At 38.7% G+C, this 21,808-nt stretch overlaps 1 protein-coding gene across 1 annotated transcript in view; it reads left to right on the plus strand.

Moving 5' to 3' along the window:
* The window catches only part of LOC135253407 (vasoactive intestinal polypeptide receptor 2-like), a 47,857-nt gene that overhangs the window by 17,728 nt on the left and 8,321 nt on the right, over nucleotides 1-21,808 (plus strand). Inside the window, exons 5-10 of the mRNA XM_064332674.1 lie at nucleotides 3,905-4,002; nucleotides 11,299-11,431; nucleotides 11,629-11,779; nucleotides 12,899-12,959; nucleotides 13,353-13,422; nucleotides 17,217-17,308. Of these exons, the coding sequence (XP_064188744.1) occupies nucleotides 3,905-4,002; nucleotides 11,299-11,431; nucleotides 11,629-11,779; nucleotides 12,899-12,959; nucleotides 13,353-13,422; nucleotides 17,217-17,308 (605 nt within the window). The remainder of the gene's footprint in view (nucleotides 1-3,904; nucleotides 4,003-11,298; nucleotides 11,432-11,628; nucleotides 11,780-12,898; nucleotides 12,960-13,352; nucleotides 13,423-17,216; nucleotides 17,309-21,808) is intronic.

Consider the following 21,808-nt stretch of genomic DNA (forward strand, 5'->3'; position numbering starts at 1 on the left):
TGGACAATTGTCCCTTGACACCCAGTGTGTGATTGATGCTCAGCAAACTGTGTGAATTATTTGTATTCTGATACAAATGTGTGTATTGGGGGGTCCCAATACACACACCCGAATGCACAAATTGTGCCCCTTAGGCCATGTTTGTTGCATACCGAAGGCTTGTGGATATTAGGCCAGGATAGGTCACAATGGGACACAGAATTGCACACACTGTTGACAGTGCCACTAGCCTAGCCTTTTTGACCAAATGCAGGGAAGTATCATGGAATGATTTTTTAAAATACCAGGCTAATGCAATGTTATCTTTCTGACAAAAGCATGGTGAGAATAATGTTTTATTATTGGGTTTGTGAAGTTGAGACTATTTTTGAAAAATGGGCAAACAAACACAAAGACAAAATGCCATTTATGGCTATGCTGCTCTTTTAGTCCAACATCCCAGACTGCAGCTATCTGTGAGCAGTCAGCCCCAATCCCAGGGGCTGGGGTGACCGTTCCAGAGGCAGAAATCTTGGGCAGATGGGAGGCAGTCTGTCTGGTCACAACCCTTCTGGGTGTAATTATAACCTTGGCAGCCAGGCAGGGGGAATGAGAGTGGACAAGGGTTAAAATTACAAGGCTGTGAGGAGCTGGGGAGATTAGAGGGTGTAAAGGGTGCTTAGAGAGGGGAATGGGCAGTACCAGTTGCCTTTTTCATTGGGCCTGAACAAAGGTACAAGTGAATGAATATAATATAGCATAGTAAGATCTGATATTGTGCTCTTGAGGTGAAATCTGACCTTGTACCTTGGTGTCTCTTAAATGCATTTCTGTTACCATACATTCTACCCTTACTTTTCACCGGGCTGACCAGCGAAGGATAGGCTCCCCCTCAGCAGCCAGGTTCCTCCCAAAATTTCTTCCCTTTGGGGAGTTTTTTCTCACCACCATTTGAGAGTTTTTTTTTTTTTTTTTACCTCACTTGCCTCCTTTTTTTCAGTCTTGGTATTTGCCCAGTTGAGTTTGATGTTCAAAAATTATCATGATATATTGAGTTGAAGAGAATAAATTAGGGGACATGACTAATTCCCATAATTGCCCTAAAGACAGTAGAGATGGTAGTGGACTTCAGAAGGAACGCAGCCCCACCCGCCCCCATCACCCTGCATGACTCCCCAGTCGACACTGTGGAGTCCTTCTGCTTCCTGGGCACCATCATCACCCAGGACCTCAAGTGGGAGCTGAACATCACCTCCCTCACCAAGAAGGCTCAGCAGAGGATGTACTTCCTGTGGCAGCTGAAGAAGTTCAACCTGCCAATGACAATGATGGTGCACTTCTACACTGCCATCATTGAGTCCATCCTCACCTCCTCCATCACCATCTGGTACGCTGCTGCCACTGCCAAGGACAAGGGCAGACTGCAGCGTATCATTCGCGCCGCTGAGAGGGTGATTGGCTGCAATCTGCCATCCCTCCAGGACCTGCACACCTCCAGGGCCCTGAGGCGGGCAGGAAAGATTGTGGCCGACCCCTCCCACCCTGGACACAAACTCTTCCAAACACTCCCCTCCGGCAGGAGGCTGCGGTCCATCAGGACCAAAACCTCACGTCATAAGAACAGTTTTTTCCCGACTGCAGCTGGCCTTATCAACAAGGCCCGGGACCCCCACTGATGCCACTGTCACTGTACTGTTATCCTGACCCCCACGGACACCAACAGACAGCACCTGTACTTAAAATCCACTTTATCCCCTTGCACTATTGTTATTGTTGCACTATGTTTATGTTATGTTATGTTATGTCTGTTATGTTTTTTACTGCACTATTTCTTACTCTATTTATCTTATTTTATGTTCACTGTTACGCACCACCTGACCAAAACAAATTCCTTGTATGTGTAAACCTACTTGGCAATAAACCCGATTCTGATTCTGATTCTGATTCTAATTCGGGCTGTTGATTTTTACAGTGTTTACAGTGTACAAGGATGCACAATAAAAGTTATTGGTGTGTTCTTGAAATTGTGCTCATGAGTACAAATAAAGATCACTGTGCTGAACTTGGAATAAACTAGATGTGATCCTTAGTCTTATTTCTATGATTGATTCACTGACTGATTCAATGTTTTATACACACTTTTTCTGAGTAGCAGTGGCTATAGTTAGACTACATGTGAGTAAGTTCACTAAACTTGCTCGCATGTAGAGTAAGTTTACTTACTACTTACTCACTCACTAAACTGACTGTTCTGCATGATTAACCAACATGGGTATTGTTTTTATCTGAAGTACTGTATTGCTGATTGGTGATTTTTTAATAAAACAGGAGAGTTATTCGTCAATCAGTATAAATAGGCTGAGGATCATTATCACTTTAAGTGCAAGCTGACGGCCTCCCCTAATTGTATCTCAGTGGCTACAACTGGAGATCACAGAGACAAACAACTCCTCAAGAGTTAGCACACTGTTAGTAAGAGTGAGCTTTAAGATTTAAAGATGAACGTCAGACAATATTGTACATATGTTTACTGTCAGATAAGCAGTGGTGCTCTTCAGAGCCTGAGCTGTTTTTTTCTGTTGAAAAGTGGCATTTCTGGGAAAGCGTAAATTACTTTTATTGTTCCTTTTAGCAATGTTATTACTCAATGTCTTTGTAAGTTTTTTATTGGATTGACTGTGTACCTGGATAAGAGGGTTTGGGAATGGGAAATTAACCACAAGAGTAATTTCCTGAAAACAGGAGAGGGGCAGAAGCGTATAGTTACTTCCTGGCCAGGCTTGAATGACCTTTCAATCGCCCCCCACCCCCCCACCATTTTTTTTTTTGCAATGACACATTATTTCCCTCTGAGTAAGGCAGGGCCGAACCTCTCTGGTGGAGAAACGTGTTGGTTTGACAGTGTTCGGGCAGTTGTTTTTTAATGACACATGCCACCTGAGACTCATGTGCCCTGACAATCCAGAAAAAGTTACTTGCCCAAGTTCACCATTGCCCAAGTTTACCCAATTAAATTCTCCCTGCAAACATCTGCAGAGTCATCAAAATAGTATTCTGGCACTCAGTTATGTTGAGACAACAAAAATGCCTTGTAAAATTCTTGCTTTTGTCACAATTATTGTAATTCTTGTAATAATTTTCCTTTGTTGTGAAGCTCCCAGATCAAGATTTTATCTTGTTAGCTGACCTGGGAACTTTGAATTATGGGAGGGGGCCATTCAGCATGTCTCATTTCAGAGAAATATATTTGCCACAATTCCACTCTGTTCAGCTTTGGAATCAACAGCATTGTTGTTGTTTTTTAGCATCGCTGTCCCTGGCTTTTGGGATGTCCGTGTGCTGTGAACGTGCTCTAATGTATAAAGATCAAGATTACTCATTAAATCAATTGTAAATGGATGTGAATAACATTTTTCCCCAGAGAGCTTTGTATGTTGAATGGCTAAAACAACATACAGAGTATTAGTAATTAAGCAAGCATTGCGGTGACATTTTCATGAAAAAAGTGTACATTTTTGTTCACATTTTAATTAAGCATATGTTACTCCATAATGAGAATAATTCAATTTGCTTATAACCTCTTGTTCCTCAGTGGTTATAACCAAATGTTTTATGATGACTGGTTTTCTCAAAATGCATTTCATTTTCTTGTACATTTTTATGTAACTTCCTATGTCTGCCATCATGAAGCACTGCAATTGTTTAAGAATAGTTTATAGTAAACATTCATGACCTGGTGTTATCATATAAATGCGTTACATATCACATACTGTATCAAATTTTGTCATATACATCATATAAGTGATGACACCATGTGTATGTTTGTGAAGGCTATGTGAAGTTATGCTCAATATAATATATTATCCCATGTATTGCAGTAGGTGATTTATGTGTTAACATTAAGACGTGTGTTTTTTTTTTTTAGTTGGTGTTTTACATGGTGGTGAAGACTCTGTACACACTGGGACACAGTTTGTCCTTGATAGCTCTCATCACAGGAAGTACCATCCTCTGCCTTTTCAGGTAAGCCTATCTGCCTATTACGGTGGTCCATATGAGGCAAAAAATGTACATACCATCTGTGTCTGGTTGGTCTTTTGTTAAAATGACTTACTTTCTGACTATAGCTTAATTGGATTTGAATGTAACACTTTCCTGCTATGTGTATTCTATTTGTGGTTTCCCTTAATTATTGTATACTGTATGATGACCCAAACTAATTTGCAATCTGCTCATTAGTATATCCTTCTCATAGTACATATCTGTCTGGGATTTTAATCTCTGTAAATTTTCTTGGTTTATTTCTGTGGTAAGATTTTTTTGTGGTAAGCAGCAGGCTATTGGTGCTGCAGTTTGTCAGAATATCTTCTAAAAGCATGCTACCATAGCCTGTTTTTGTCTCAAAGGTGTATGTGTCCCTTTACTTTTTACAGTCTGACTTCCAGGGTACTGGGTCAGGGGTAGGTAGATGTAAAGGCATGTTCACATACATGGTGGCTGGCCTGCATGCCATAGCTGTACGGCCCGCTGCTGCTCAGAGATCCCCTGCCAATTTAGCCTGGAGTTGCAAAGCAACCCGTTGCCATAGGACGTTCTAGCCGCACAGGCCACATATTGGCAAGTGAATACGTGTGCACATGGCAGCTTCCCTGTTCACCACAAGGACTAGCCAGTGCAGAAGCTGCAAGTGAAAGGTTACAAATGGCAAGCATACACTTTGCCTCTAAGCTACTACCCTGTGGGGCATGCTCACTGACACACAAATAAAATCTATTCATTTCTGCATCAGGTTTAGAAGTATAAATATTGAAAATGGCTCATCTTAGTAATAAATTAATTACACCCATTTCTCTCAAAGTTGAGGGTCCTTTTCGGATGTCATTGTATGCAGTATTACTGTTTGCATTATATCAAGAATGGTAATGTGTTAGTTTGCTCACTGCACATGTTACCAACTTTTTCATAGGAGTTTGCTGTTAGTATAGTTCCTTTGGGGTCTGGAAAGTATCATCTTCAATTGTTAGTTTAAAAACATGTCAATTATGTGAGCTTATGCTCACCTCTCAGAAATCTGCTGTTGAATGACATGAAGCTTTTTTTTCAAAACTGTAATCCTCATGTGAAAATCTCATGCCATAATTCACCCTTTACCAGATGTACATTATGACATAAATATCTTTGAGATAACCTTTGTAAGAATTCAGCTCATGCATCAAAAATATACTGTATGTTATTATGTATCATTATTGTCATGGCAATATATGTCAAATATATTTTCTGTTTTATTTTTGGGATGTATTTTGCTGCGCCCTATAGTTTGGCCAGAGGTGGCGGTCTTCATTTAATTGATATGCCTTATCTGAATGTGGTAAATATTGCTGTTGCCAAACCACAATGTTTTGAATGTTTTGTGTTAAAACTGATTACCAGTTCTTCTCATATTTTACTCATTGGGCTCCATTTTCTGCCTGGTGCATGGCTGGCTTGTTGTGTGCTGTCGCACTGGTGAAATGGTGTTTTCAACATATATTTTGACATATATTTTGTGACGTGCCGTGTACCGAAGGGGAGCCACTGCTGGGGGTGTGTCAGTCACTATAGCATGGTGCAGTGCAATTTTGGCAGCTCATCTGAATTTTCAGGACAGTCCAGTCTGTTATTTGCACTATTCACTACCTGCCTGCCCAGACCACGTCATCCACAGGCCATTGTCCAGCAGAATGCTAATTTCGGAGCTTTCCCATGCAATGTGCGCTTGTTTTACAGTCTATTCAAAAGACAACGGTTTTCGTGGAACATTTTTTGTTTTTTTTTTTGCCAAATTTGACTTTGATATAAATCCCAAAAGCCGGGAAAAATGCATACTTTGCATTTATTATTCATTGTCTTTTTTCTTTTTTTATTATTTTAATTCCTGTATTTATTTATTTTTTTCCAACGGCGCGCAGGAACTGGTTGCGTGCGCTATGCGTAGCAAATTGTGGTCACTCTCTCACTCACTCACTCATGCATTCACTCACTCAGTCACTCACTCACTCACAGACAACCTTTGAGGGAGGTTTGGTGGGACGCATGTGCAGGTGGTGCTTCGTTTAGTAGGATGCATACGCAGGTGGTACGGCATTTTTAAGAACGTTTTTTATTGTCTTACGTTACTTTAGCTAACCCTAACATGTTCGTGTTTCACCTACTTTAGCTAACCTAGTTAGCACGTACGGATCGCCTACTTTAGTTAACCTAGTTAGCGCGTACGGATGCTATCCTGCACGCATGAGTTGGAGCTAAGGACACACATCTACAACCACCGATACAGATGTATGGACACACGGAGGACAACAAATAACATTACAGAGCTGAGGATGTGCCATAGTTAGCTAGCTATATAGTACGGAGGGCAAAACGAAGCTTTAGAATGTCGCCAGCAGTGTATGCGTGTGAGCTCGACAACACATTTCTCATTGAAAAGGTAGTTTGTATCCTTTTTTAGTTTATTACAGTGGTGGTACAAGTGACAAGAAGTAAGTATTACTGTGCTGTTAAGCTTTATTGATTGCCATACAAGGTTCATGTAAAGTAGCTCGCACAATCTGACAGCACTAACCGATAAAAATGTACTGTGAATGGTACTTCCTCAATCGAACGGTAAATGTGGAAAAAATTCGCTTACAGTCAGTGGCACCAAAATTTTCTGTCACACCCTCAATAAATGGCAAAAATGGCAAAACTCCCAGTAGAAGATTGAATTAAATCTTTTAACGTTATATATTTTCTGAAACGTTATCGATTCCGCTTAGCCACAGTGAGTGAAACTAGGCGATCTGAGCATATAGTTTCCATGTAAATGACGTCAAAAGGATTCTGCCTAGTTGTTTGCTACCTAAACTTCACAGCACAGTTATTGCCGTTATCATGATTGTAGCATGAAGTGTCTATTTTCAACTGGCATATATGAGCATGTAAAATCAACCAAAAATATAGTTTGCCAAGTTCCGCCGTGCGACGGTTTTGTGCTTGTTAATTGTTTGCGGCTGTCCTTATACTGAATTGTGGTCTGATATTTAGTTCTTTTTCTTACACCTGTCTGTAATTAGAAGAATAACCGTAAATGCAACTTGAACAATCTTTTCATTTTAATTGACTGTAGTTAAAATAATAGCAACAGTACTGGCACAAATTATAGACAGACTGCCTTTACTGTATAAACAGAGTTTGATGATAAATTTAATATTTTGCAAGATTGGCATATTTTTTTGGCATATATGCAATGTTGGCATATATTTTGCAATATACTCTCTTTTTGGCATAATAAATATAATAAGCAATAAACATACTATCAACATAAAACAAAAATGAAGAAATAATTAGTATTTGAGTACAACAAGTAATAATCATTACAAATTCCTATATACTGTATATTAGTTCATATCAACATGACTGAGCAGTCGAACATAGCTCACTGGTGGAATTTTTTTAATCAGCTTGAACATGTATTGCTTTATCCAGTAATTTTGTACATAAAGTAACAATATTTGTACAAAGAAAAAATGTTTTTTGGGATGCATCCACTTTATTACTGATGGTCACAGAATGCCATTACCGCTCGTGGTCACAAAGATACTATACAGGGGAGAACCAGCAGAATTGTAACAATTTTCACTTTTTACAAAATTATTTTTAAGTAACGTGATCAAAAGCTGTGAAATTACATTACAAAGAGCATACACTTGTCTGCTACAGTAATTTGCATTACAGTATGTTTGTGAGGATCACAAATTTGTTTTGTGCACAGTTTAAACAAATGTTAATGTAGTCTGCAAAGGTACGGGACAGATATAACGAGGTAACAAAAAATAACTGCACAGATTGTTAATATCTGCAATATTTAACAGGACAAAACACTGTTGGTTCTGAAGAGCATGCTATGCATGGATGTTTAAATCAGCAACCCATTAGGAAGGTCGTGTTTTAAAAAAAATCTGTTTGTTGCCAAAATAAAGTTCGTATTCGGGATTGGATGAGTATATATGTAGTATACAGTTAAGCCAAAAATTATTCATACACATGCCAAATTTTGAGTTGTAGTGAATTTTTATTTGACGAATAGCTTTCTTCTGGCTGGAAATGACATAAGAAGGTGACAAAAGACGGTAAGACATTGTGTTAGAGATATTAATGAAAAATATGACCTATTTTTATGACATTTTGACAAAACATTCCATGTCCAAAATTATTCATACCCTTTTTCAGTAATCAATGGCAAAGCCTTTATTTGCCATCACAGCAGTCAAACGGTTCTTATAATTGCCAACAAGCTTTTTGCACGTCTCCACTGGGATTTTGGACCACTCCTCTTTTGCGAAGATTTCCAGGTCTTGAGGTTGGAAGGCTTCCTTGCCATCACTCTGGTCTTTAGTTCACTCCACAGATTCTCGATGGGAATCAGGTCTGGAATCAGGTCTGGAATCAGATTGATATTGTTTTCTGTTAACCATTTCTTGACCACTTTGGCTGTATGTTTCGGATCATTGTCTTGTTGGAAGGTCCAGTGCTGCCCAAGGTCAAGTTTTTCTGCAGACTGCCTGATATTTTCCTCCAGAATCTTAATGTAGTCCTCTTTTCTCATGATGCCGTTTACTTTGACAAGGTTGCCTGGCCCATTGGCTGAAAAACACCCCCAAAGCATTACATTTGCACCACCATGCTTGACCGTGGGGATGGTGTTCTTGGGGTTGAATGCTTCTCCTTTCTTTTGACAAACGAAAGCCATGTCCCTGTGTCCAAACAACTCCATTTTCATCTCGTCCGACCACAGAATTGATGACCAAAAGCTTTCTTCTTTGTCCAGGTGAGCTTTTGCGAAGGCTAGGCGAGCTTTTGTGTGCCTGTCTTGGAGAAGTGGAGTCCTTCTTGGTTGGCGTCCATGGGGGCCAGCCTTGTGCAGCCTTGAGATGTTGGTACCAGAATTGCTCAGATTCTTCAGGATGGCCTTGGTGGTGATCCTTGGATTCTTCTTGGCCTCTCGCACTACCATTCAGCACAGGGGTCACTTTTGGCTTCCCACCACGCCCTTTGAGATTTTTCACAGAGTGGAACTCCTTGTACATTTTGATGATGCTTTGCACTGTGGTCACTGGCACTTGAGAACACTTGGATATGGCTTTGTAGCCTTTCCCCTTCTTGTGAGCAGCCACATTGCGCAACCGGCTCTTTGGTTTTAGCCATGACTTGCAATTGACTACAAACTGACTAGAGAACAAATGCATCAGCTGTTCTCAATTTATAGTTGATTAGAATGCTCTATAACATGGTAGAAATTACCAGGACCATTTGCAATGGAATAGAAGCTTGCATTTCCTCAAAAATTTGTGAGGAGTATGATTTATTTTGGACATGGCATTTTTTGTAAAAATGTAAAAAAAAAAAAAAAAGAAACATAACAGAAATAGGTAACATTTTTCATTAATATCTCTGACACAATGTCTTAGCGACTTTTGTCACCTTATGTCATTTCCAGCCAGAAGAAACCTATTCGTGAAATAAAAATTCACTATAACTCAAAATTTGGCATGGGTAAGAATAATTTTGGGCTTAACTGTATAGACTTATTTTGTATATGTTGCCATGCCATTAGGGAAGAGTAAAGCCATTTTCAGCCAATCTTGATTTTCTGTAGGCATTACATCATTTGTTGGCAAGTTACAAATCATGTGTGAGGTAGAAACCAGATTTTATCACTTCCATACCATATTTACATTCTATATGCAGCAAGAAGGCTGGGTTTGAATCCTGGCCTGGACCTTTCTGTGTGGAGTTTGCGTGTTCTCCCCTTGACTGCGTGGGTTTCCTTCTGGTACTCTGGTTTCCTACCACAGTCCAAAGGCTCATTGAAGACTCAAAATTGCCCATAGGTATATGACTGTTTGGTGAATGGTGTGTGTGCCCTACAATGAAATCTAAATGTATGAATCTATTTCAGGGCACACAGACTACCAGAAAAAAGAAAGAATGCAACATAAGCTAGGTTGATAACAGTATTTTGAAGTTTTATTAAACAAAATAAAGCCCGGGGAGATCATACCATGCCAGTGATCCCATTCACAAAAGTAAAATGAGTCAGTGTTGCTAAAATTAAAAGCAACACTGACTCATGGGTCTCCAGAAATGGAACCCATTTCTTGTGGTTCTCTTTTTTCTTTTCTTTTTTTTTTTAACAAAAAGCATTGGTTTTTCTGCATCCAGAGAAGGTGAAATGCGTCGGCATTTCCAACTTGGCTTGCTTGCACAAAAGTGGCAAGAACATCATTTACGTTTTAATAACAAAGCAAGCAAATCTCAGCACAGGCTTTTCTACACTTTTTGTTTTCCTTTTTTGCAAGAATTTAGAAAATATATTTTTGGACCATTTGTGAATGCAAAAATTATTAAAACACATCAGCAAAGAATTCACAGATTTCAGTTTCCTGAATCTTTAAGGTTGTTGAACTTGTGTTTAAGTTCTTTTATAATTTTTTCTTTAAACCTTTTTTTAAAATCTTTTTTTTATATATTAATTTTTTTACAAAATGCAGATTTGGCTCCTTATCTTTTGTCTTGCTATCTTCCAAATATTTCGTTTTAGTAGCCAGATGTCCACACTTTCACCAGACTGGAATCTGTTGATTCACCACTTTAATTTGATCAGCTAAAACTTTTTCCCCTTTTATTATCTATCTTTGTTTGCAATAGAGCCCAATGTGAATATGGGCTTTTATTCTCCGTGGCATGCATTGCTATGTTTAACATAATGTGGGTTATGAGCGTAAATAATTAATCCAAATATGAAAAGCTTCTAATTAAGAAACATTTACAGCACAGCTTGTTAAAATTCTGGGTTTACAATTGTGTTTGGAATGAAAACCAACATACACGGGGTCCCCAGGACTGAGTTTGAGAACCACTGATATATAACATAACTATGAGGTGGCTTGCTCTCAGATCCAAGAAGAGTGCACAGTCTCAATTACATAAAAATGAATTAATTGATTCTGAAATTATGGTGAATAAATGCATGCATTTTGTAGTGTGGTGTATTAAATAACATTTTAAATAAACACTTGGATGTACTATACATACATTGTGTATATTTGTGTCTGTTGTGTGCTTCTTTGTATGAACTCAGGAATGGTCATCCCAATGAGCTAATGGTACTCCAAAAAATAATAGAAACATTTATATGTGTGGTATTAAATCTCAATAGCAGAGCCATGATTAAAGGGCTTTATTAATAACAGATCAGTCATGTGATTATAAAAAATGATTCTACTCTTCTCTTGTACACAGAAAGCTTCACTGTACCCGGAATTACATCCACTTGAACCTCTTCTTGTCTTTCATCTTGAGAGCTGTTGCCATATTGGTGAAGGACGCAGTGATTTTCTCACACGATACTGACTGCACAGAGCAGCCACCCCTGGTCAGTCACTCTCAACACTGGAGTGTGCTTAAGAAAAGATAACAGGCACACATGAATGTACACATGCACACGCGTGCACACACACACACACACATAAAAAACTTGATATTGAAGGAATAGGTCATTCTGTTAATGATATTACATTTATTTAATGTGGTAAAACTGGGCACGGCATTTAATGATGTTTTCTTTGTTAGATTGGATGCAAGGCCTGCCTTGTTATCTTTAACTACTTTGTCATGGCCAATTTCTTCTGGCTGCTGGTGGAGGGGCTGTACCTGCACACTTTGCTCATGGTGATATTCTCCAAAAACAGACACTTCCTCATTTATCTCCTGATTGGCTGGGGTAAGGACCAGTTAAACTGTATGTGTGCATGTGAGTGCGTACATGCATGTGTGTACACATGCGTATGTATGTATGGGAAGCCTGACTGTAACTGTGCAAAAAGGGTAGGTGCAGGAGACACATATTTCTGTAAGGAAGAAAGAAGAAAACTGTTTCAAATTCAGCAAAAGTTAGCCCTGCATGAAAACCAAACCCTCTCAATACATCTATAAGAAGAACACAATTCCAAAAAAATCTGTCTGTGTACCAAATCAGTGACAACAAAATTCTTAGTTACTACTAAACATTGACCAACATTTTTCACAGATACTAAGCCACATATTCCAAAGCCACATTCCCAGGTTTATCTTAATATATTTTCTTCCCTGGTTTTTTGTAGTGGGTGGCACGGTAATGCAGTGGATAGCGCTGTCGCCTCACAGCAGAAAGGTCCTGGGTCCAGGGGCCTTTCTGTGTGGAGTTTGCATGTTCTCCCCATGCCCACGTGCCTACAATCTAAAGACATGCAGGTTAGGCTACTTGGAACTAAAAGGACGTTGCTGTAAAAGAGCACGTCTGCTCAGTCAACCTACCCAGAAATAAATAAAAAAGGCCAATAATAAATTTGCTAATATTGAATCTTTGCCCTTTGAGTGTGACAGTTCCTCAGGCCTCTTCAGCTCTCTAGTTTTAAATTTGGCTGAGTTTGGCTGGTTTTGGTCCTGTCTGAAAAATATGAGTTGCCCAATGTCTGAGCTCTCACATTTGCAATTGTATTAACTGTCTCATTCTGTGTTTTTTTCAGTTGTGACATTTGTGATTATATAAAATCTAAATGCTAATTTCTTACATTGCAAGAGACAAACACAGCAAATGAATGGAAACTCTTTGTGCATCTATAGGATGTATATGTAAAACTGGAATACTTTGCGAACTGATAAACTTGCCAATGGCTATTTTACTAGTTCCAACAAAAATTGTTATTTATTTGATAAGTGTGACAATTTTTGCATTTTAGTGACCTTTAAATTTTCACATATGTTGATGAAGATTAGCATAAAACAGAAAAAAGAACTGCATGAATTTACATGCAGTGTCTTGTTAATCACCCAGTACTGTGTCTTACTGTGTCTTATCTAGGAATTCCTACAGTGTTTCTGATAGCATGGGTTATCACCCGGATATATCTAGAAGATACAGGGTAAGTTAGACGTCTGTGATGTGTTCTCAATAGTATGGCATTGACATTTCCAGGAAGGAAAATATTTATAAAGCATTTGCAAATATATGGTCTCATTCCAACAGTGCAGCTATTAAACACAAAAAAAATGTTTTAAGTGAAATGTTTGCATTTGGCAAAAGCCTCAAAAATTAGAAAACGAAATTGATGCGAACATTAGCCTACTCTCCATCAAGGTGTATCAGCACAGAGCTTTGATAACTGCTACAGCCCTGTGTACTCTATGTGTATGTTACTTCACACAACATGTACCCGCCACTGGGCAGATTGCCTAAGATTCAAACCTTCTCTCAAAATGCATGTCAAGTCAGCAAATAGATTTATAAGCAGTCCATTTTTGCATTTTTTTTTCAGATGTTGGGAGAGAAATGACAATTCCATTCCATACAGAGTGATCAATGGGCCCATCGTATTCTCCATTATAGTAAGTATTGTGGATAACAAACATGCCACACTGCTCTCTGTTATAAGTACTGTAGATTACAAACAATCAACACTGCTCTCTGTTATAATAAGTAATATAGATTACAAACATTCAATACTGCTCTCTGTAATAATAAGTAATGTAGATTACAAACATTCAGTACTGCTCTTTGTTATAGTAAGTAATGTAGATTACAAACATTCAATACTGCTCTCTGTTATAATAAGTAATGTAGATTACAAACATTCAATACTGCTCTTTGTCATAATAAGTAATGTAGATTACGAACATTCAATATTGCTCTCTGTTCTAATAAATACTGTAGATTACAAACATTCAATACTGCTCTATGTTATAATAAGTAATGTAGATTACAAACATTCAATACTGCTCTCTGTTCTAATAAGTATTGTGGATCACAAATATTCAATACTGCTCTCTGTTATAATAAGTACTGTAGATTACAAACATTCAATACTGCTCTATGTTATAATAAGTAATGTAGATTACAAACATTCAGTACTGCTCTTTGTTATAGTAAGTAATGTAGATTACAAACATTCAATACTGCTCTCTGTTATAATAAGTAATGTAGATTACAAACATTCAGTACTGCTCTTTGTTGTAATAAGTAATGTAGATTACAAACATGCAATACTGCTCTCTGTTCTAATAAGTATTGTGGATCAAGAATATTCAATACTGCTCGCTGTTATAATAAGTACTGTAGAATACAAACATTCAATACTGCCTGCTGTCATAATGAGTAATGTAGAGTACAAACATTCAATACTGCTCTCTGTTATAATAAGTAATGTAGATTACAAACATTCAATACTGCTCTCTGTTATAAAATGTACTGTAGATTACAAACACTCAATACTGCTTGCTGTCATAATAAGTAATGTAGAGTACACACATTCAGTACTGCTCTCTGTTATAATAAATAATGTAGATTACAAACATTCAGTACTGCTCTCTGTTATAATAAGTAATGTAGAGTACAAACATTCAATACTGCTCTCTGTTATAATAAATAATGTAGATTACAAACATTCAGTACTGCTCTCTGTTATAATAAGTACTGTAAATTACAATCATCCTGTGCTGTTTTCTGTTATCACCCTGCAGTTTAAGGTCAGGCAGATGTGAGTCAAAGGAAGACACACAGACAAGAAAAACATGTGGACTTGTGGGCACCTGGTCAATCAGTGATAAGTGCTTGTTATTGACAGTTGCCTCACAATACAAGACGTATCCCAATATGGGAGTCACAATACACTATATATCCTGATACACATGGGGATATGAATTTTTAAAATATTGAAAACAGATGGGATATTATTGAAAAAACATCTTTGAATTAAACATTTTGTTTACTGACAACGGTAAAATAACCTTACAATGTCAGCTAAGGACAGTAAGAATACACAAAGGCCTTTGAAATCCAATGAGCTCACACACAATACACGTCTTTCTGTTCTCAGTGTGTGATTACTAAAGCTATAAATAATTACCTCCAGGTGTAGGAAAAAGAGTAAAGGTTTCTTCAGATTCATCAGACAACACACACACACATGCACACACGCTCTCAGGCACACAGTTTAAGTGATCCTTACCCCAGCCTATCAGAAGATAAATAATTTTTTAGTTCAGTCAGCTGGGAAACAGATCCATGGCTCGCATTACCCTATTGTGAAAACAAAGCACACACAAAATAAACTGTGCTATCCCTTGCCACCCACAACAACAGAATCCACATTGACTGGCACTGAAAATCAAATTTCAAGTTGCATGCATTTTGGTTTTGACTGGGCATGTATATAAAAGAAGCATGCCGATCAGATGAAAGCTGGACATGTGTTCAACACAAAGGGGAATCAAGGTTGTGAATAATTTTTGGCACTGTATCGTAACTACCAAAAATGCCATTAAAGACATTTTGGTTATGCGTGTTTACAAAATGGGCAAATTATGCCAATTGTTTAAAATTGGGGCGGCAGTGTAGTATAATGGGTAAGGAACTGGCCTTATAACCTGAAGGTCACAGGTTTGATTCCCGGATGGGACACTGCTGTTGTACCCTTGAATGAGGTACTTAACCTGCATTGCTTCAGTATATATCCAGCTGTATAAATGGATGCACTGTAAATGCTATGTAGTATGTTATGTAAGTTGCTCTGGATAAGATTGTCTGCTAAATGCCTGTAATTCAATGTAAAAAAAAAAAATTAAAAAGAGATTAATTTGGCACTCAAAATGGGGCTGAGAATATCCCATTCCCAACCCAATGTGGAATGGCCAATCGTCTGCAATCGCACCTGCATACATTCAATTTGATTGGAGGCTGTGGGGCTCATTCGTGGCATCTCATCTTCATGGAGAATGTGAATAATTCTATAAGGCGTGGTATTTATGGAAATTAGTAAAATTTTCACTTGTAGTTTTGTGAAGGATGGAACTAGGAGAATTAAGAATGAATGTGTGTTTTCTGTAAAACATTTTTGGTGAATTTTGGTCTCACCAGGGTGAAACACATCTTTCTGGAGGCTGGAATGAATATGAAAAAATATGACAATATAGTTATTAATTTACCACAGAGGCTTATATTACTATTGAAAATTATCCAGTATTATTACACAAAAAGAAACATTGGATCTAATCTCCCCCTCCCTTCCCAAGAGCCTGTTCAGCACTGCACTGGCCAGGAGCTCAGGAGCATGGTCACACACTTGCAGTAAATGTTCTACCTGTGGACCAGGCAGCAGCAAACCATCTGAAACTTGGGCACACTATTCTATCCACTACTCTGATGACAACTCATTATTTTTTCTTGGCCTCTCAAATGCCCTGAGGCTCATCCTTTCTCTTGCTCACAGATACACAGCCTGCGTTTATCCTGCATATTTGCATTCAGCCTCAAACCACTGGGGATGCTATCCCTGTAAAATGTGATAGATAGTGTATTGGTCACATATTGTAACCTATATACAGTGCCTTCGGAAAGTATTCAGGCCCCTTCACTTTTTACACAATTTGTTACGTTACAGCCTTATTATAAAATGAATTAAATTCTTTTTTTTATTCTCATCAATCTACTCACAATGCCCCATAATGACAAAGCAAAAACATATTTTTGCAAATTTATTAAAAATAAAAAACTGAAATATCACATGTACATAAGTATTCAGACCCTTTGCTATGACACTCAATATTGAGCTCAAGTGAATAAAAATTAATTAAATCCATTTAAATTACAACGTGTACAGAATGCAGCAGCACGCGTACTGACAAAGACCAGATGGAGAGCGCACATCACTCCCATTTTAAAGTCCCTGCACTGGTTACCGGTTAGTTTTAGAATCGTTTTTTTGGCCAGGGTGGCTAAAATTATCCACAAGGACAGAAAAAGTCTGTTTTATGCTAATAAACAAAAAACCAAGTACTCAAAACCAGCTTCTGTGGGCTACTGTTCAATATAGCTTGGAAAGACAAAATATGCACAGCTAACAGTGTTGCTTACTTTTAGGGTCAGTGACCGTAAACGAGGAGAATTTGTGTATCGTATGAAAATGCATCCGATACACAAATTAAACTTGAAAATGCATAATTGCAAATGCTACTGTTGGGATCATACCATATTATTGTTCAGTCAGTCCATAATTATATATTGAACTTCCAAAAAAAGTGAGTATGTCAAAGTAATGTTTATTGTATTTTTTCCCCTTATAATCAAGGGAAACAACATCAACTCATATATGTGAATGTACTGTACATGTGCTTTTGTTTCTCAGGTGAACTTCATTCTGTTTATCAATATAATTCGGATCCTGGTTCAGAAGCTCAGGTGTGCAGATGTGGGAGGAAATGACCAGTCTCAGTACAGGTGTGTTTCCCCTTCAATGACAAGTACAGGTGTGTAAACTGTATCTCACACAAAGCTGAGTATTGTCCACCAAATCTATGTTTTTTTCCTCAAGAATATTAAAAGCTCATGCTCAGTATAGTTCAACATGGAGTCAGATGGCAACCTTGTATCATAGCCCAAATTTGATAACAAGTGGAATTGTTGTTTTTTAACTAACTTGCAGACATTTTCACATCAGATTTGAAAACAGACTTTTTCAAACAAATAAAGAGAATGCCCCTGATGCAATAACATCACAATTAGTTTAGTTCACAGGCATATGCAATTCAGTCAGTCCAAACAAACCTTAGTGGATGTTCTGTCACTATATCTCAATGCCTGCTTTGCTTGTTATGTGCCATTAACCATGGCATCCTTGTGAAAGGAATGGAAATGAGAAAAAACAGACTGAGCACAGAATGTGGTGACATCTGTATTTAACCAGCAAGATGCATTCTAAAACCCCTATGGGGAATATGCATCAGTAAGGAGCAGTTGTCTCCCTCAGGATAGAGGAGGGTAGAGATGCAGCTATCTGACACAGCTGACCCCCTGTGGCTAACTGTACCCTGTGGAGAATAATGTCACAACTCTGCAGAATCACAGAAGGCGCAGGGAGGCTGCTGTTGCGAGTGTACATTTCTGTGGGAGGCCTTTAGTGTCAACAGTCATAGGGCCTGATCTCATACAGAGGACTTCAGACTCAAATGGGTAGTGATGTTTAAGCTAAAAACTTTTTCTTCAAGTACAAATCATGAGAAAGATTTAGTTGTGTTCTACGGAGCCTTGGCTACTCAAAAATGTATGCAGTCTACAAAAATCTTGTAAACCTCAACTTTTCACCATTTTCCATACTGTATACTGAAATACAGATACAGTAGATGACAAATTAAAGGAAAAATCTGAATAAATCAGTGGAGATACATAATGAATGCAGATGCTTCAATACAGGTGTACTGCATGATACAATTAGGCAATTAACATCCTGTCATGCTCTGTGGCATGTATAAAAATGCTGGGCAGGCCCAGTTGACCTCAATTTTGGATAAAGATGGCAAGAGGAAAATATCTAAGTGACAAGCCCTCGGGCCCTTACGGAAGAATAAACTAGATCAGTCTATAAAACTATGAGAATGCCAGCTATAAAAGTAGGTTGCTAGTTTTCATTAATAAAGCAACTTCCAATCAGTTTGTATACATTTGACAGTGATGTCGTTTACTAGCTTTTAGCAAGCAATTAAAAGATGAATTTGGTAGACAATCTGTTGACTCTAGGTTTCAGTACTTTGCCCTTGGAACAGAAACTTGAAATAAAACTATTGGGACCACACAAGCCAAGCGTTTTGGTTCTAACTCAAATTGGGAAAGATAACAATCGATCGTTCAGCCATGAGTGGTTTCAGAGGAAAGGCTGACTAACGGCTAACGTATAAAAGAAGGCTCTCTTCTGCTTTCCGTGTCTGCTGTCTGGAGGGGAGACTGGACTAAAAATGGATTTAAAGACTTGAAACATCCAGGAGAAAGGCCGTTGAAGCATGAGAGCTGTGCATCTCATGTAGATGCGATCAAGCTTGCATTACTGGGAAAGGCATATTAGATTGGATCTCAGCTGGACAGTGCATACAGACAAGCCATGGAACAGCACAATCTCATAAGCGAGGAAAATAGGTGTATTCTTTGTAGGATTATCACATGTATTAAATTGTGTGGCAAGTGTGAAATGGCCTTGGTTGGTTATGATGAGTCAAGCAGGTCACTGAACCCCAGAATTTTTGTGTGTATTTTTGAGTCGATGTGCGTAGGATATTCAAGACTCAGAAGACATTATGATGCCCATCGCTATTTCAAGGGCACATCTAACACCATACAAAACAAAATTTTAGACTGTATGTATGATGTGTACAGGAAGGAAATAGCAAAGCAGGTGACACAGTCAGCTTTTGTGGCTGTGCAGGCAGATGAGACGACCAATATTTCTTGCAAGTCGCAGATGTTAGTCTTGTGCTATATGATAGATAATACTGTAACAGAGAGGTTTTTGGAATTTGTTGAGGTGAAGGACAAAATATTGGTCTCTCAAATGCAATCATTGAGGCTCTCGAGCCCTTGAACCTGACTGACAAGTTAATCGCACAAACTTATGACGGGGCAGCAGTAATGAGTGGCAGTGTCTGCAGAGTGCAAACACTTATTAAGCAAAGTTACCTGAATGCCTACTTTGTGCACTGCCATGCACATCAACTGAACTTAACAATTCAAAATCTCTGTTCAGTTAGAGTAAGCAAACTAAAAGTGTTTTTTTGCGGATTTTTCAGCATTTGCTACATTTTTTTCCACTTCACCTAAAAGAACCGCTGCTTTGACGGGGACATCAAATAAATGAATCCTGAGGCCTCTTGGCACTCAATGGAATTTCAGGAGTTGAACTATGAATACTGTTTGGGAAAACCGTGATGAGATCTCGGAGTCCTTGACCAACATTCGCACGCAACTGGGATGGGACGAGACCACTATCAGCAAGGCACACGGCCTGTGCATGCCCCTGAAGGACCCGACATTTCGGCAGCTCTTGGAATTTTTCTCTCAGGTTATAGACATTTTATGCAACATTCTTCAGAAATGCAAAATTGAACATTGAACTAATGAGGTATCGAGCAGATGAGATTGTTTAAAGAGGACATGAGGGGACTGGGAACAAGTGAAGGAAAACCAACACAGCCACAGTTATGGGAGGCCTGCGACATCATGGTGATGCAAGGGGAAGAAAGGTTCTCAAAATTTTAATTGGAGCAAATCTTGTGGATTGGTCACTTATTGTAAAATCATTCCCTTATGCTGAATTGTGCCATACAGCTATGGCCTATAACAAGCAAGCAAAAGCTAAAAACAGAGCTTGCCACACTATCTTCATGCTGAGCTGCATTCGGGGAATAGGGCACTATCCTTGTTAAAGGTGATTTATGATAACAGTTTACAGGAACCCCTATCTGAGACAGTGAATCTCCTCAAATTCATCATCACAACACCTATGACCACCTCTGAATCAGAAAGAAACATTTCCACCCGGAAAAGAATCAAAACAGTCACTCATAACACGATGGGACAATCGAGGTTGAATGCGCTATGAATGTTGTCGATTGAAAATGATTTAATACAGGGAATGACGGATTTTAACGACAGAGTGATTGAAAAGTTTACCCACAAGAAGGACCGCGGAGCCACCTTCCTCTTCAAGAAGTGAACAATTTGGGTGAGCAGGTGAATTATTTGTTATAAATTTTAAGTTGCGTGTGTACATACAGTTCTGGCTACTCACAGGTTGCTCAGGCAATGGCAATGGGTTGCTCACTGCTAGATGCTGCTCCCATCGGACAATTTTTTGTGGTATAGTGACGGGTGTATTTTTCTCTGATAGCAACACTGGCATAGTACTTGATATTATAGGCTATGTTCTACTGATTATTGTGACTGAAAACCATACAACGACACAGCGTGTCCTCTCGGTGTATGTTGTGTGTGTAGAAATATGGCTATTTTTGACATTATATTTGACAAGGCCCCACCTGAATTTTATGCTTTAACATTCTAGCTGGTGTCTTGAGGTATTGCTTCAGTATTTCTAGATAATCCTCCTTCCTCATGGTGCCTACCATTTTCTGTACACTAAGTTCACCAGTCCCCTTTCCAGCAAAACACCCCCACAACATAATGCTGCCACCCCCATGCTTCACAGTTGGGATGGTGTTCTTCGGATTAAAAGCATGCTGCCACCCCCATGCTTCGCAGTTGGGATGGTGTTCTTCGGATTAAAAGCCTCACCCTTTTTCCTCCCTACATAGCGCTGATCATTATGGCCAAACAGTTCCATTTTTCTTTCATCTGACCAGCGAATACTCCTCCAAAAGTCTAGGTCTTTGTCCTGGTGATCTCCTGCAAACTTCATTCCTGTTTTTTTCATGCTGGTGCGACAGCCTTTCAGGCCATGGCGATGTAGGATTCTCTTAATGGTGGATGTAGATACTTTGGTGCCTGGTGCCTCCAACTCCTTCACCAGTTCCTTTGTTGTTGTCTTGGGGTTCAGTTGAACCTTTCGGACTAAAGTTCATTCAGCCCTGGGAGTTAATTTGTGCCTTCTTCCTGAACGATGAAATAAATCTGTCTCCAATCAATTGTTTTAAAATTACCTCTGATGTGAACAAAGTAGATGCCCTAATTGACTTGCCAAAAGAAATGTATGGTAACATGAAATGTGTGGAGTTGTGAAAAACTGAATCTGAATATCTTTAGCCTAGGTTGTATGTAAACTTTTGGCCTCAAATGTAGCTAGCTATAGCAATGTAATTGAGTTAGAGATACATATGTTGCCTCATCGATAACTAGGTAGATATACTAGTGTGAATATACAGTACAGTGTGTAGGTGTAAACAGCCTAATTAGTCACTTGTTTAGCCTTTTATGAAGATAACCTTTTTGGAAATA

Source organism: Anguilla rostrata, chromosome 4 (genome assembly GCF_018555375.3).
Source record: "Anguilla rostrata isolate EN2019 chromosome 4, ASM1855537v3, whole genome shotgun sequence".
Taxonomy (NCBI): Eukaryota; Metazoa; Chordata; class Actinopteri; order Anguilliformes; family Anguillidae; genus Anguilla; species Anguilla rostrata.